The 14,692-nt window shown below is 54.0% G+C and overlaps 1 protein-coding gene across 2 annotated transcripts in view; it reads right to left on the bottom strand.

The window, feature by feature from the left end:
• Positions 1 to 14,692, bottom strand: part of CLIP2 (CAP-Gly domain containing linker protein 2) — a 75,158-nt gene that overhangs the window by 50,750 nt on the left and 9,716 nt on the right. For both annotated transcript variants that reach the window (XM_086374587.1, XM_086374586.1), the window contains exon 2: positions 2,339 to 2,528. In XM_086374587.1, coding sequence (XP_086230713.1) covers positions 2,339 to 2,462 — 124 coding nt within the window. In that variant the 5' untranslated portion in view covers positions 2,463 to 2,528. The remainder of the gene's footprint in view (positions 1 to 2,338; positions 2,529 to 14,692) is intronic.

The raw sequence follows: 14,692 nt of genomic DNA, 5'->3' as shown, positions 1-14,692 counted from the left end.
TAATGAGCCTTGTGCCTGCAGGCACTTAATGTTTATTAACTCAGTTGATTCCATGAGAGAAATGTTATTATCCCATTTGCGGCTCTGAGAGGTCAAGTAACTCTTTCAAGGTCACACAGCAGGGGCAGAGCTAGGAGGGACGTGAGAGCTGGGTCACAGCCAGAACTCAGGCCTCTCTAGATCAGAGCGGGGGCAAGGAGCAAAGAATCTAGAAGGTGCTATGGGCTCTCTTCAAGAGGGAAGAGGGCCAGCAAGGGGCCTCACTTAAGCCCTTCTCCAATCAGTGTGTGTGTGTGTGTGTGTGCGCACACAAGTACACTCAGTTGTGTCTGACTCTCTGCAACCCCATGAACTGCAGCCCACCAGGCTCCTCCGTCCATGGAATTTTCCAGGCAAGAATACTGAAGTAGGCTGCCATTTCCTTCTCTAGGGGATTTTCCTGACCCAGAGATTGAGCCCACATCTCTTGTGCCTCCTGCACTGGCCTCTCTCCAATCAAGGGGCTACACAACTCCCGCCCGCACTAGACCGAGCTCAGCCCACTTGGTGCCTCTGCCCAGGCTCTTCCTCCAGGTCCCATGTCACCCTCCTTCACATTTACATTCCTCTCGCCTCCAGGCTGAGCTCACTCACACTTCCTCCAGGAAGTCTTCTGCAGCCCACTCATGGTGGTCAGTCCCTTGACCTCTTCACAGCCCTGGCAGTGAGTGCAAACATCCTCACCTGGGTGACCACATGCCTCCTCGCCCATCTCCCCAATCCCGTTCTGAACCCCTGCAACCCTCTCTCCAAGCTTGAAGGATGCTTAGCAACACCCAGATGTTCTCTGCTATAATAACATCTTCCAACAGGTCCCATCACACTTAAAACAAACCCAGTCCCCCTGCCCTTCATCACCTGCCTCTGCCGCCCTCCCCAACCTCATACGCCTCATTTCCCAATTCCCTCTATCACATTCCTTTTGATTGAAAATTTCTCAGCAGCTCCTCACCGTTAGGATGGAAGTGAAACTCCCTGTATAACCCCAACTTGTCCCCGCAACCAGTCTGCCCCTATCTCACCGGCACACTTCCCACTGGTCACACAGCCTCACTCGCTTTTTTCCCCTCCCTTTCCGCTCCCTTCTGCACCGGGCCTTTGCATGTCCTGTTCCCTCTGCCTGGAATGCCTTCCCCTCCTCATCTAGTAAACCGTCACTCTCACACCTCAGCTCACACGTGCCCTACTCAGGGAAGGTTTTGCTGACCTTCGGGACCGTGTCAGGCCCCAGTTAGAGGACCTCGTGATACTCAGCACCCCACCCCCCACCAGGCTGGCAGTCCCCTAAGGGCTGGGACCACATCCAGTTTTGCTCAAAACGAGAGCTCCAGTGGTTAGGACTGCGTCCACAGAGCAGGCCCTTGATTTATATTTGTTAAGTGAATAGGATATTCTACAGCCATTTATAAATGATGGACACGTGAGATTTTTAGTGACATGAGAAAATCCACTTGATCATGTTAAAAGGGAAAAAGCAGATTTTCAGGTTGTATATGCAGCATGATTGCAAACAGCTAAGAAAAAAGTGAAAAGATAAAAACCAAAGTAATAATACCAGGTTGGCCAAAAAGTCTGTTTGGGTTTTACTGGTATATCGTACGGAAAAACCCGAATGAATGCTCTGGCCAACCCAGCAGTTGCCTCTAGAGACGATGTCTGGCGATTTTACCCCCGCATCAAACTTTAACTAGTACACAGTGGACTATCTTAGTTTTGTCACCAGAAAAAGCCAACAGCTAACAGCTGTCCTCAACCATTTGCCTTCAGAGCTGGTGCCTCCAGTCAGAGTGCCCGGCCTTAACCCTGCCCTGTGGGCACCCTGTGCCCACCCGCAGAAGGTTACATGAGTAAAGCAAGTTCAAAGGGCACGGGTCTGGGTGGCACACAAGAAAGCTAGTGTGGGGGACCATCTCAGACCCCAGAAGGGGAATGAGTGGGCGCAGGGAGGTTGGCAGAGGTTGGAGTGCGAATAGGGCTGTGTCTTCCAGGCTGAGTGATGTGGACAAGCTGCCATGCCTCCCCAGGCTTCCACTGCCTCGTCCCTAAGGGAAGGCAACAGCGGTACCTGCCTCCTGGAGCTGGAAGAGTGTCAAAAGGAACAATGAACCCAAAGCACGGGTTACTGCTCATCGCTAGTTAATTTTCAGAGGGCTGTGGGCAGACATCAAGGAGAACTTCCCAGAACCACTGGCCTCCGGGCTGGTCAGGAAGTGGCTCAAGTCCTTTCAGCTCTTCCAGAAGAACCACTACCCGCCACCCCCCTCCAGCCTCTCACCCCTCTACCCTTGGTCCTACGCACCTTCCTTAGAGCCAGTGGGCGCTACGGTGGTAGAGGCCGAGGCTGACCCAGTGGACGTCCGACCCATGGGGCTTGAGTGCTTCCCCCCACGGCCGGGGGGCTTCAGGCCGCTGGGCTTCTGCATGGTGGTGCCACTGGGTGGGCACAGAAGGTCCGCGCGGGTCACGTGCTCTCCGCCATGGTCACTCACCTGTGGGCAGACAACAGAAGGGATGACATTACATCACCAGATGACGTCACACCCCTGGCCCCGTGAAGTGGAGACCACGGTCACCCCCATTTTCCAGATGGGGAAGTTGAGGTACAGAGAAGTGGTCACAGGTGTGGGCTGTGCATGAGAAGATGTTGTCGGGACTTGTGTCCTGGTCTGCCGGACTCTTAGTCTGGCTTGCTCTCTCTGCCCAGGTCCTGGGCCCAGGAGGTGAGAATCGAGAGTGAGCTGGCTCGGGGGTCTGCGGCACTGGCTGTATTAACCCCAGACGCCCCAGAGCAGGACCACGTGGGTCATCACAGCCACCAACAGCTGGATGCGGCTCTCACCACCAGAGCACAGGCTGGCAGGTTCTGACATGCAGGGCAACCTGGTGGGTCACTCCCCAGTGGACCCCAGACCCTCTAGGACTAGCCAACAGCTCTCATGCTTCTTGATGTGGGCGGACAAAGCAACATCTAATTTAATCAACCAGCTTCACCATGCAGGCCACATGCCAGTTATTGAGTCCAGCACCCGCCCACCCCATCCCTAGTGGAGGGACACACCCACACACAGAGAAGCTTAGACCTGCCCCAACCTCGCACCAGGATGGACTCAGCATGCCCTCTGCCCGCCCTCCCACCGCTACAGCTCCCTGCTTTTATGACTAAGCAGAGAAGAACGCGATGCACACAGCACGCAGGGCATTAGGTCTGACAAAGGGGACTCCTGAGAGGGGAAGTCCCCGTGTCCATGGTGATCAGTTCAGGGTACCAGGTGACAGCAAGATGGGCCTGGCTCAGGGGGGCTGGGGGAGCAGAAAGGACGGGCCCACCACTCCACCCCCACCACACTGTGCGCACTCCCTCTCTTGTATGAGGTGCCCGTGGAGGACTCACCACCCGCTGGGCCCTGTCCCGCCCCCAGAGCCGCAGGCAGGATGCGCCCTCTGCCTTGGGGGGCACACTGTCCAGTGGGGAGAGGGAATACAGAGCACCACGGACGGATAGAGGATTTGGGGAGAAGCATCACGCCCCCCAGGGGCGCTGTATCTCATCCCACTCTTGGACATAGAACACTATTCCTTTTTAGAGAACATTTTTCTCCATTCTTTTTTTCCCCCCAGTTTTAAAATTTTATTATTTATTTTTTATTTTTGGCTGCACTGGGTCTTCATTACTGCACTCGGGCTTTTCTCTAGTTGTGGCGAAGGGGGCCTTCTCTCCAGTTGCAATGTTCAGGTTTTCTTATCGTGGAGCACAGGCTCTAGGGCACGCGGGCTTCAGGAGTTGCGGCTCCCGAGCTCCGGAGCACAGGCTCAACAGTTGTGGCGCACAGGCTTAGTTGCTCCAAAGCATGTGGGATCTTGCCAGACGAGGAATCAAACCGGTGTCCCTGCATTGCCAGGTGGATTCTTTGCCACTGAGCCACCAGGGAGATCCCCTTTTCTCCATTCTTGATGCATACGATCTGTGTGTGCACACTAAGTCGTTTCAGTTGTGTCTGACTCTGTACAACCCCAGGGACTGCAGCCTGCCAGGCTCCTCTGTCCATGGGATTCTCCAGACAAGAATACTGGAGTGGGCTGCCATGCCCTCCTGTAGGGAAATCTTCCTGAACCTGGGATCGAACCTGCATCTCTTATGTCTCCTGCTTGGCAGGTGGGTTCTTTACCACCAGTGCCACCTGGGAAGCCCCATATGACTTATGTAAGCTGACCCCAAAGTCCCACACCTAGAGTCCTAGAGTAGACACATGACCCAGGCCTGGCCAGAGCCCCATGGTTAGCTGAAGGAAGGTGGTATGACCCAAGCAGCATCAGGGCCCGGACTCTGGTTGGAAGCTTTGGGAAGAGGTGCTCTTCTTGTTCCGGGGCTGCCTGGCTGGGGGATGAAAGCCAGGAGCTGCAGGGTTACCACATGGCAGAGCCTGCCAGGGAGCAGTGCCAGCACAGAGAAAGCAGATCTGAGTCCCAGGATTCGGAGAGCCTGGATCCAGCTGAACCTGAAGGTGGTCCCCTGAGCCCTTCATTCACATCAGCCGACAAATCCTCACACACACACAGGCATTGTTATATCTTTTTGCCTAATTCTCTTTGAGGGACACCTGCAATTGACTTCAGGTGGGGCAGTGGTAAAGAATCTACCTGCCAATGCAAGAGACGTGGGTTCAATCCCTGGGTCTGGAAGATCCCCTGGAGGAGGGCATGGTAACCCACTCCAGTATTCTTGTCTGTGTGAACAGAGAAGCCTGGCAGGCTACAGTCCATGGGGTTGGAAAGAGTCAGACACAACTCAGCGACTTAGCACGCATGCACATCACCCGAAATCAAATAAATTCTGACTAATACAGAAGCCAACCCACAATGCTCCCAGCAGGAATATGCAAAGTGTCCCCAGAATGGCTCTCAGGCCAACAAGATGAGCCAGCAACATTATTACCCATCCTGGCACGGCCATGGAAAGAGTCAGCTCCTCATACAGGGCAGCTAGACATCAGAGCGGAGGAAAATGACCTCCCCTAAGCCACAGAATGGTGGCACCTACATGCCCAAGTGGGCTGATGGGAGCAAGGCATACCTGCCAGCCTTGACCTGCCCGCCCCCCGCCCGAAGCCACCAAACCCAGCATTCTAATCACCCAACCAACTACCTAATACCCCAGGAATTCTGGGGCCTAGGAGTCACTTGCTGTTAGGCATGGGTCAAGCTACAAATCATGTATCTAATAAACGTCATCCATCACCAACATATAAAGAACATTTGGACTCCCCTGGTGGTCTAGGGGTTGAGGATCCACCTGCCAACGCAGGGGACACCGGTTCAATCCCTAGTCCAAGAAGATTCCACCCACGACTAGTGAAGCCTGCGTGCCCTAGAGCCCGTGCTCCGCAACAAGAGAAGCCACCGCAATGACAAGCCCTCGCACCGAAACTAAAGCCCCACGTGCAGCAACAGACCCAATGCAACCAAAAATAATGAACAGATGACTTTTAAAAAGAGAACACTTGACAACCTGCTAATAAGACCTAATAAACAAAATAACAAAAGAGCTGAATACCCACTTCACCAATGAAGGTGTGCAAACAGCAACAAGCATGTGGAAAGATGGCCAACATCCTCAGTCATGAGGGTAATATGGATCAAAACCACAATGCGATACCACTTCACGCCAACTGGAGCAGCTAACATAGAAAAACTGACAATATCAAGTGCTGATGACAATGTGGAATAATCAGAACAGATTGTTGGGAGAAATGAAAAATGGTGCAAACCCGCTGGAAAACAGTTTTTGACAATTTCTTGAAAAGTTAATACATACCCACTATATGACCCAACCACCAAAGAGAAATAAAAACATGTATCCATACAAACATTTGTTTAAAAAAAAATTGTTCATAGTGACCTTATTCACAAAACATGAAACACCCCCAAATGTCCATCAACTGGTGAACACACGAACACATTTATACAATAGTACACAGAGGTCCCTTGGCATCCTCAGGGGATTGGTTCAGGACCCTCTGCAGATATCTAAATGGGAGGATGCTCAAGTCCCTCACATAAAATGATATCATGCAGTCAGCCCTTCTGACTGCAGATGCAGAACCCAACTATCCTTTTTTTTGGCCATGCCATATGGCATAGCCACCAGGGCTTCCCTGGTGACTCAAAACGGTAAAGAATCTGCCTGCAATGCGGCAGACCCGAGTTTGACCCCTGGGTTGGGAAGATCACGTGGAGAAGGAAATGACAACCCACTCCAGTATTCTTGCCCGGAGAATTCCATGGACAGAGGAGGCTGGCAGGCTACAGTCCACGGGGTCGCAAAGAGTCGGACACAACTGAGCGACTGACACTTCCACTTTTCTGCAGCATGTAGGACCTTATTTTCCCAATCAGGATTGAACACACACCCCCTGCACTGGAAGGCAGTCTTCACCGCTGGACCACCAGGGAAGTCCTTGACTGCAGACATATGCAACGATATTGAATGAGCCTCCAAAACACGATGCCAAGTGAAAGAAACCAGACACAAAAGACTACACATTGTTTGAAATCTCAAAACTATAGACACAGAAAGATCAGCAGTTGCTGGGGGCTGGGCAGGGACTGACTTCAAATAGGCACAAGAGAACATTCTGGGTGGTAGAAATATTCTAACCCTGAACTGTGGTGATGGCTGCCCACCCATATGTTTATACTAAAAGTCATCAAACTGTACACTTAAAATGGATAGATTTAATGGTAGGTAAATTAGATCTCAACTTTTTAAATCCATAAAAAAAAAAAAAAAATTCCTGAAGACTCCCCACAGAAGTTAGTGCAAGGTCCTCCTCATGCCCTACCACGGCCCTCCCTCGCCCACTCCACTCCAGCCACTCTTGCTCACGCTAAGCATGGCCTGGCCTCAGGGCCTTTGCACATGCTGTTGCCTCTGCCTGGAGTGCTTTTCCCTCAGATATGCAGTGTGCTGCTCATTTCCTTCAAGCACCTGCTCCAATGTCCCCTTGTAAGAAGAGTACAAGCCCTCCCCACCCCTCCCCTGCTTTGTATTTCTCTACTGCCTGAGGATAGGACTTGAGTCCGTTTTGTTTCCTGAGGTATCTTTGGTCCTGATGTAGGCCTGGTGCCTACAGGTGCTCGGTGAATCTCTTGAATGGTTAATGACACTGGCTTAAAGCAATGAAAGGCCCGGGAGGCTCCCCTCACCTCCCCAGGGCCCAGGCTTCAGGACTCAGTGGCTTGTAATGATCAACCCAGCTGGTCGTCTCACACTGCGGCTTTTCAGGCAGCTGGTCCGCTCACTAGCTTGCCTGCTCTCTGAGACAGGGACCAGGCGTCAAAACTGTGTCTCGCATTCCAGCCTCCCCAGCCAGCCTCGCTGACGATGACCCTGCATTTCCTCACCACTCGCCTGCCACTCCCGCACGTCCCAGACTCTTCCTGTGCCTTTTTCCCCCACCTGCTTCACTTCACATATTCCAGCCACATGTGAGACACTTGGCCCAATGCCTCCTCCTCCAGGAAGTCCCCCAGGACCTTTGACCCACAGAGGCTTGAGGATCACACACTAAGCCAAGAAGAGAGAATACTGTTCTCTTATCTTCATCTGCCTCCTGGGAGCCCACGGGCCACCCCGGGTGGGGCCACAGTCTCCTCTCTGGGAACCCCAGCTTCAACAGGGTACCTGGCACAGAGCTTGTGATTCAGAAACCACACAGGACAGCACATTTGCTGTGGCTCAGAGGACAACAAATCTCCGGGGATACTGCTCTCAGGGGAGGCTTCCAGAGGCTCCCATAGTCGCCCTCCTGCCCTCCCAGGCCCTGATGACCCAGGAGCATCCAGTATGAGGAACCTACTGTGTGCCAGACCATACGCCCTGGTGAGGCAGTGGGCATCCTACAGGTGAACATTCGATGCCCAGGAAAGTCCGAAGATGCACCTAATGCCACAGACCGCTTAGCAGCTGGACGGGAGTCAGACCCAGATCTGGCCCCGCCTCCCCACGCTGCCTGGACCAGGCTTGGAATAACATTTGTAGGACCCCTGGCCTCTGGGGAGGGCGCCCACGTGCCTCACTGACAAAGGAGACCAGAAGAGCAGGCGGAAGAGAGCAGAACCCCGGCGGTGTAACCCAGTCCCCGGAGGGCTGGGGTCAGAGGAGGAGAGGCCAGCCACCCACCCCCAGCCCCACCCCCACCCCCGTGCAAGGCTCCAGCGCTGGGGGAGCACAGCGAGGGGCAAATGGAACAGGAAGAGGGGGAGGAGGGCCCTTTATGACTCAGGCCCGCTCGTGGGATACAGGAAGAGAGAGGTTTCTTGGAAAAAGCTGGGACGTGGGGATACGCTGGCCTTTGACCACGCTGCGGCGGATGGGGGAGGCCTGGGAGGAAGTATTGCTTTCAGTCTCACGGAGTCCAAACTCTAGACCCATCACGACTAGCTGTAGGGCCCCGGCCGGGTGTGAGCCTCAGCGTCATCACCTGTAAAATGGGAGGGAACACTGCTGCCACGTGGGAAGCACGGCGTGCAAGGCCGCGGAGGCAGCCCCACGAGGCTGCCTCTGTGCCCGGCACACAGGCTGTGCAGAAGGGGCGGCGTCTCTACGATCCGGTCTCTGTTATGTTCTCCGCAGGCCCGGAACGCACACGCCGCCTCCCCCTGGGACCCGGGGCCACAAGGCAGGCATCACAGAGGCGGGCGAGGGCGGGCGGCATTCAGACCAACAGGCCCCCTTTGTGGCGCCTTCAATCGCCATTGACAGAAGACAAACCGGGCTGCATTTCAGGGTTTCCATTTCAGCTGTCCCGGGGGTGGCAGGCCGCAGTTTGAGGCCGGGGAGGGGGAATGGGGCCCAAGAACTTTCTGCCAATCGGAGGCCCAGGGTGCAGCCCGGCAGATCGGGGAAAGGTGCCAAATAGGACAGTGGAAAGCCCATGCCCTCGTGCCAGCGTCGCCCAAAGGGCGCGGGAGGCGGCACCAGGAAGTGGGCTCCCAGGACCAGACCTCAGCTCAGCCATGAGCCGCACCCTGGGCTCTCCTGCTGGAGGGCAGCCCTCCCCCTCCGCCCAACAGAGGCGGCTCTCCGGGCGCGGGGTTGGGGGCTGCGCCTCCTCCCCACCCCACGGATCCCCGCGGCTGGGGTGCCCAAGCTCCCCCTGCTCTTCTGAGCCACGTGGCAGCCAGAGATGGACTCAGTGTGGCCCCCTGCCCAAAGGCTGGGGACCACAACAGTGCCATGGTGGTGTGGGGGAGGGGAGGAAGAGTGCTCTACCGGGAGGACGGGGTGGGGGCTGGGAGCACAGAGCCCACCCTACCAAGTCGACCAAACAGCTGAGGATTTAGAGTGCTTAAAGTGGGGCGGGGGTTGGGGGGTATCCAGAGACTGAAAGGGACACTTGGCTGGCGGGGGGTGGGCTAAGGGTCTCCTAGTGGTGCCCAGACACTGGGATGGCGGGGCGGGGATAAAGCGCCATGGAAGACATGGAGCAAAGAATCCAACAGTTTGCATGGGCATTTTTTTTTCTTGGAAAGCACAAAGCAATCAGTTTTATTATGTCAAGTATGTATATATGTTGTAGAGAATTTCTAATCAAATCAAGTTTTTTGCTCTGTTTCATTTTTCTACACCTTTGAAGAATATTTAATGTTTTAAAAAACTGTATTATTGGAGTATAACTGCTTGATGATGTTCTGTTAGTTTCTGCTGTACAACAAAGTAAAGGACACATATATGCTTTCCCTCTTGAACCTCCCACCCCCTGCCAGTCCCACCCCTCTAGATCTGCACGGAACACCGGGCTGTGCTCCCTGTGCTATACAGCAGCTTCCCACTAGCTATTCCTTTTTATTTATTGATTTTATTTGGAGGACAATTACTTTACAATAGTGTGATGGTTTTTGCCATCCATCGATATGAGTTGGTCACAGGTATACCTGAAGCCCCCTCCCCCAGCTGTTTTACACATGGCAGGGTGTATACGGCAGTGCTACAATCCCAATCTGCCCGACTCCCCTGCCCCCCTTGGCCACATGTCCACTCTCCAGGTCTGCGTTTCTATTCCTACCCTAAAGATAGGTTTGTCTGTACCATTTTTCTAGATTCCATATATATATGCGTTAATATATGATTTTTTTTTTTCTTTTTGACTCACTTCCGTGTGTGTCCAGATAAGCATTTTAGCAAAACTTCCAGGAGCCGATGAGGACGAGGTGGGTGGGGGCTGCTGCGACACACAGGGACTCCAGGAAGTCTGAACTGAGACAGAGGCAGTGGCTGGAGGGGACAGACGCTGAGCAGGTGGCAAACAGCGGTGGGGGGTGGGAGGAGGCGGGGTAGGGAGGGCTAAGGAAAGGAGGAGGGACCTGGGAGATGGGAGGGGCTGGGGCGGGGGTGGTGCTCATTTGGGGACACGTTAGTGGGAAGTGATGGGGGTCTAGGGCGCCCACCCAGTGTGCAGGGTCAGGGGCTGGAGGGGAAGAAGAAAGGGACCCCAGGCACCAAGCTGAGGGCACCCGATGACAGCAGGGCATGAGCAGGCCAGCTTTTGAGGAGACAGGTGGGGCCTCCCCAGTCGCAGGGAAATGCAAATCCAAGCCGCCAGGAGATCCTGTTTCCCACCCAATCAGATGGGCGCAAAGTCAAAGAGCCAGGTGATACCAAGTTGCTGGAAAGGCCTCGGGGTAGAGCTCACCAGTGGGCACCGGGAAGGGAGGGGGGCAGGGAGACGTGCGGGTGCAGAGGACACCCAACCACGGACCTTGGCCGAGCGTCCAGGAAGCACCTCCATGGTGCTAATCCACAGCACCCCCAGCAAATGTGGCTTGAGGGATGGGGCTGGGGCGGGGCAAGTGGGGGCTTCATTTCTATTTTTTTTTAATGCAGGAGGCCTGGGTTTGATCCTTGGGTTGGGAAGATCCCCTGGAGAAGAGAATGGCTACCCACTCCAGTATTCTTGCCTGGAGAATCCCCATGAACAGAGGAACCTGGTGGGCTACAGTCTGTAGCATCCCAAAGAGCCTGACATGACTGAGCAAGTAACACTTTCACTTTTCATTATTTATTTGGCTGAGCTGGGTCTTTGATGCAGCACTCTCAATCTTCAATTTTCCTTGTGGCATGCGGAATCTTTTCAGCTGGGCATGTGGGACCTAGTTCCCTGACCAGGGATTGAACTTGGGCCCCCCTGCACTGGGAGCACAGAGTCTTAGCCACTGGACCACCACACAGAAGTCCTGCTTCATTAGTATTTGTAAGATTTGCTTCTTTCAGTCCCGCATGCTGTACACGGGAGTTCACTGAGCCCTGTCTATTCTTTCGAGTGCCTAAAATATTTCAAAACATTAAAATTTTACTTTTATTTATTTTTAGACTGCCTGGTGAGGCATGCAGGATTTCGTTCCCCCGCCCAGGATCGAACCCATGCCCCCTGCAATAAAAGTGTGGATTCTTAACCACTGGTCTGCTAGGGAAGTCCCTCAAAATACTTTTTAAATAAAAAAAAAAAAAACATTTTTTTTAAAGATAGACACAAGGAGAGAGGGAGAGAAAACAGTTCCCCCCCCATGCACACCCACCAAGAGGAATGGGGGGCAGGCACCAAACAGAGTGAACCCCAGGTGCTGACCCCAGGCTCCAAATGGTGGGCCCTTATACAAGCATGGTATGGGTGCCCCCAGCCCTGGCCCACTGGGCACCCCAACACTCACACCCGCACTAGAACCCCAGTGCTACCCAACCCCCAAATCCAGGGTGACCACTGCCCCCATGAGCCTCCACCCAGCCGGCACCACAGCCCGTCCCATCCTGCTGGGGAAGGAGGCCGTTTGTTTGCATGTGACTGAGGCTCGGGAAATTTCAGCCAGTGGTGAGGCTCGGATCCCCACAGGCAAGTGGAGAGTGGGGCACCCTCCCTGCGAGCCCTGCCAGCTCAGAGCAGCCGCCCCGAGGCCGGGGAGGGCCGGGGTGGTGCGGCCTGCCTGTGGCCCCGGCCCCACACCCGCCCTGCTCTCACCCAGTGGGGGGGACCACAGGGCAGAATGTGTCAGCCCAACATTCACACAGCCGCCGGCCAGCGGCAAGACACTCCAGGAAGCATGGGGCAGCAGTGGGCCCCGTCTGGGGTCCGAGTCACCCTGGGGATGCCTGGCAGCCATTCAAAATGTGCAGAAGGGACCCAGCCCAAGCCTCACAGCTGCGCTAGGGTAGGAACCCAGGCTCCACCAGCTGATGTGGCTTCCAGGAGCGGGGAGAGAGGACGAAGCTGGGGAGATGACAGGGCAGGCGCGCCCACAGGACTGAGGAGGGAAGGACAGGCGGACCCAAGAGCCCTGGTCGACTCCCCATCTCCCTGGCACCTGCAGGGGGAGCCACGAGCAGGGCTGAGTCCAGAAGGCCGGGATGTAGTCCCGCCTGCTTGCCATCCTGCATCCTCACAGCTCCTGAGCTTGGGGCTGCGGTTCTTAATTTTTAAGTCAGTATCTTCCTTGTCCGGCCCACTGCCTGGGCAACTGCAGAGCTCTGGAAATGGCCAGCCTGTCAGTCCTCCCTGAGCTGGACAGACTAGGGTGTGGCCATCTTCCCTTGGGCTGGGAGTTCAGATCCTGTCTCCCAGCAAAGGGGATCAGGGCTTCCCCTCCCTGCCCTGCCAGTCCAGCGAGGGGAAGGAATGTGGATATACTTCTGTGCATTACACACACACACACACACACACACACACACACACACACACACATACAACTGGCATGCTCAGAACCAGAGCACAGCCATGGCCCCAGAGCCCCAGCCCTAGCTGTGCGGCCACGCTCCAGACTTAGTGACTGGACAGCTGGGATCCTCTCACCACTGGTCCAGGACACTGGGCAGGCATCAGCCTGACTTTGCTGGATGGGGTCCCCGATTAGGCCCAAAGAGAAGGGCTAGTTGCCCCCTGACCCACCTTTATTCCCATTTCACAGGATGGGAAAACTGAGGCCCAGGGCAGAAATGTGAAGCGAACAGGACAGTAAGAGACAACTGCCTAAATGAAGAAGAGCTGGGCTGGGCAAGAAGGTCCTTGAGATCAGACAAAATTGGAGTCACAGGGAAGGGCAGGGCTGCTGAGGTCACCCAGCCGTCAGGGCAACAGGAAGGAACGGACTCTGGTATCCTGCCTCCTTGGCCACGATGCTGAGCCAGTTGTCTTTCACTACTGCCTCCTTCCCTTCTGGTTTCCATGGCAGCTCCATCCAACCCGTCCAGGCCAGCGCAGCTGCAGGAGGGTCACCCATCTCCTGGGTTCTCCTCCCCAACCCAGCATGCTGGGCCTCCTCCCTGGGCTTGGGATTTGCACAAGCAACTCAAAAAGAACCCTGAGCAAAAGGAGAGTCTTTACAATAAGTGGTGCTGGATCAAATGGATAGCCAAGAGGGAAAAAAACCAAAAACAAAAAAAACCCCATTATCTTTTCTGTGACTGGCAGAATAATGGCTTCATCCTGGTCCTTGTGAATTTATCAGTTTATGTGGCAAAAGGGAATTAAGGCTGCAGATAGAACTAAGCTGCTACTCAGCTGACCTGAGAGGAGATTATTCTGAATGATCCAGGCAGACGCAATGTAATCACGAGGGTCCTTATAGGTGGAAAGGGGAGGCAGGAGAGGCAGAGAGATGGCTGCCTGCAAAGGACCCGGTCCGACATTGCTGGCTTTGAGGATGGAGGCAGGGGCTGACAGCCAAAGAATGCAAGTGGCCTCTAAGAAGCTGGAAAAGGTTTCCAGAAACAGATTTTTCCTTAGAATTCCTAGAAGGAACGTAGCCCTGCTGACATCTTGATTTCAGCCTGCTGAGATCCATGTCAGACTTCTGACCTCCAGAAGTGTAAGATAATATATTTGTGTTGTTTTAAACCACTAAGTTTGTGGTCATTTGTTATAAGAGCTACAGGAAATTAATACGCTTGCTTCACATCATACACGACAATCAGCTCCAGACAGAGGGCAGGATCTAAACATGAAAGGTAAAACAATACAGTTTTTAGAAGACATGAAAGAGGATCTGCCTAACGCTGGAGAAAGGCAGAGATTTCAACACAGGAAGTGCTGAAAGGGAAGAGATGGAAAAACTGGACAATATGCTTCTGTGACTCAAATGATACCACTGGGGTTGGGGGGAAGGAGAGAGAGAGAATGAATTTGTAATTCCTGTATTCTGCAAAGGATTCCTATTCAGAATATGGGAAAAACTCAACAAATCAAGTAAGAAAAAACTCAGCAAGACTTGAACAAGCACTTCAGCCCAGAAAAGGGTATTCAAACGACCCATAAACAGATGAAAAGAAGTTCACCTTCATTAGTCACCATAACAACACTACATCCACTGGAATGTATAAAAGGAAGCATGGACCCAAGTGTTGGTGAGGACATGGAATATCCAGAACGCTCGTGCACTGGTAGCACGAGTACAAAGTGGTGTCAGCAACGTGGAAAACAGTCTGGCATCACACACCGCAGCTGAGCGTGACCCCGTAATCCCACTCCTAGCTATGTGTGCATGCGTGCTCAGTCACTTCAGTCGTGTCCCACTCTTTGTGATCCCCATGGACTGTGGCCCGCCAGGCTCCTCTGTCCATGGGGATTCTCCAGGCAAGAATACTGGAGTGGGTTGTCATGCCCTCCTG

The sequence above is a fragment of the Bos grunniens genome, chromosome 25, assembly GCF_055505025.1.
Source record: "Bos grunniens cultivar Pamir isolate PY7600 chromosome 25, Bosgru_T2T1.0, whole genome shotgun sequence".
NCBI lineage: Eukaryota > Metazoa > Chordata > Mammalia > Artiodactyla > Bovidae > Bos > Bos grunniens.
Note: the sequence above shows the minus strand (reverse complement) of the source record. Positions and strands in the feature narration are given on the sequence as shown.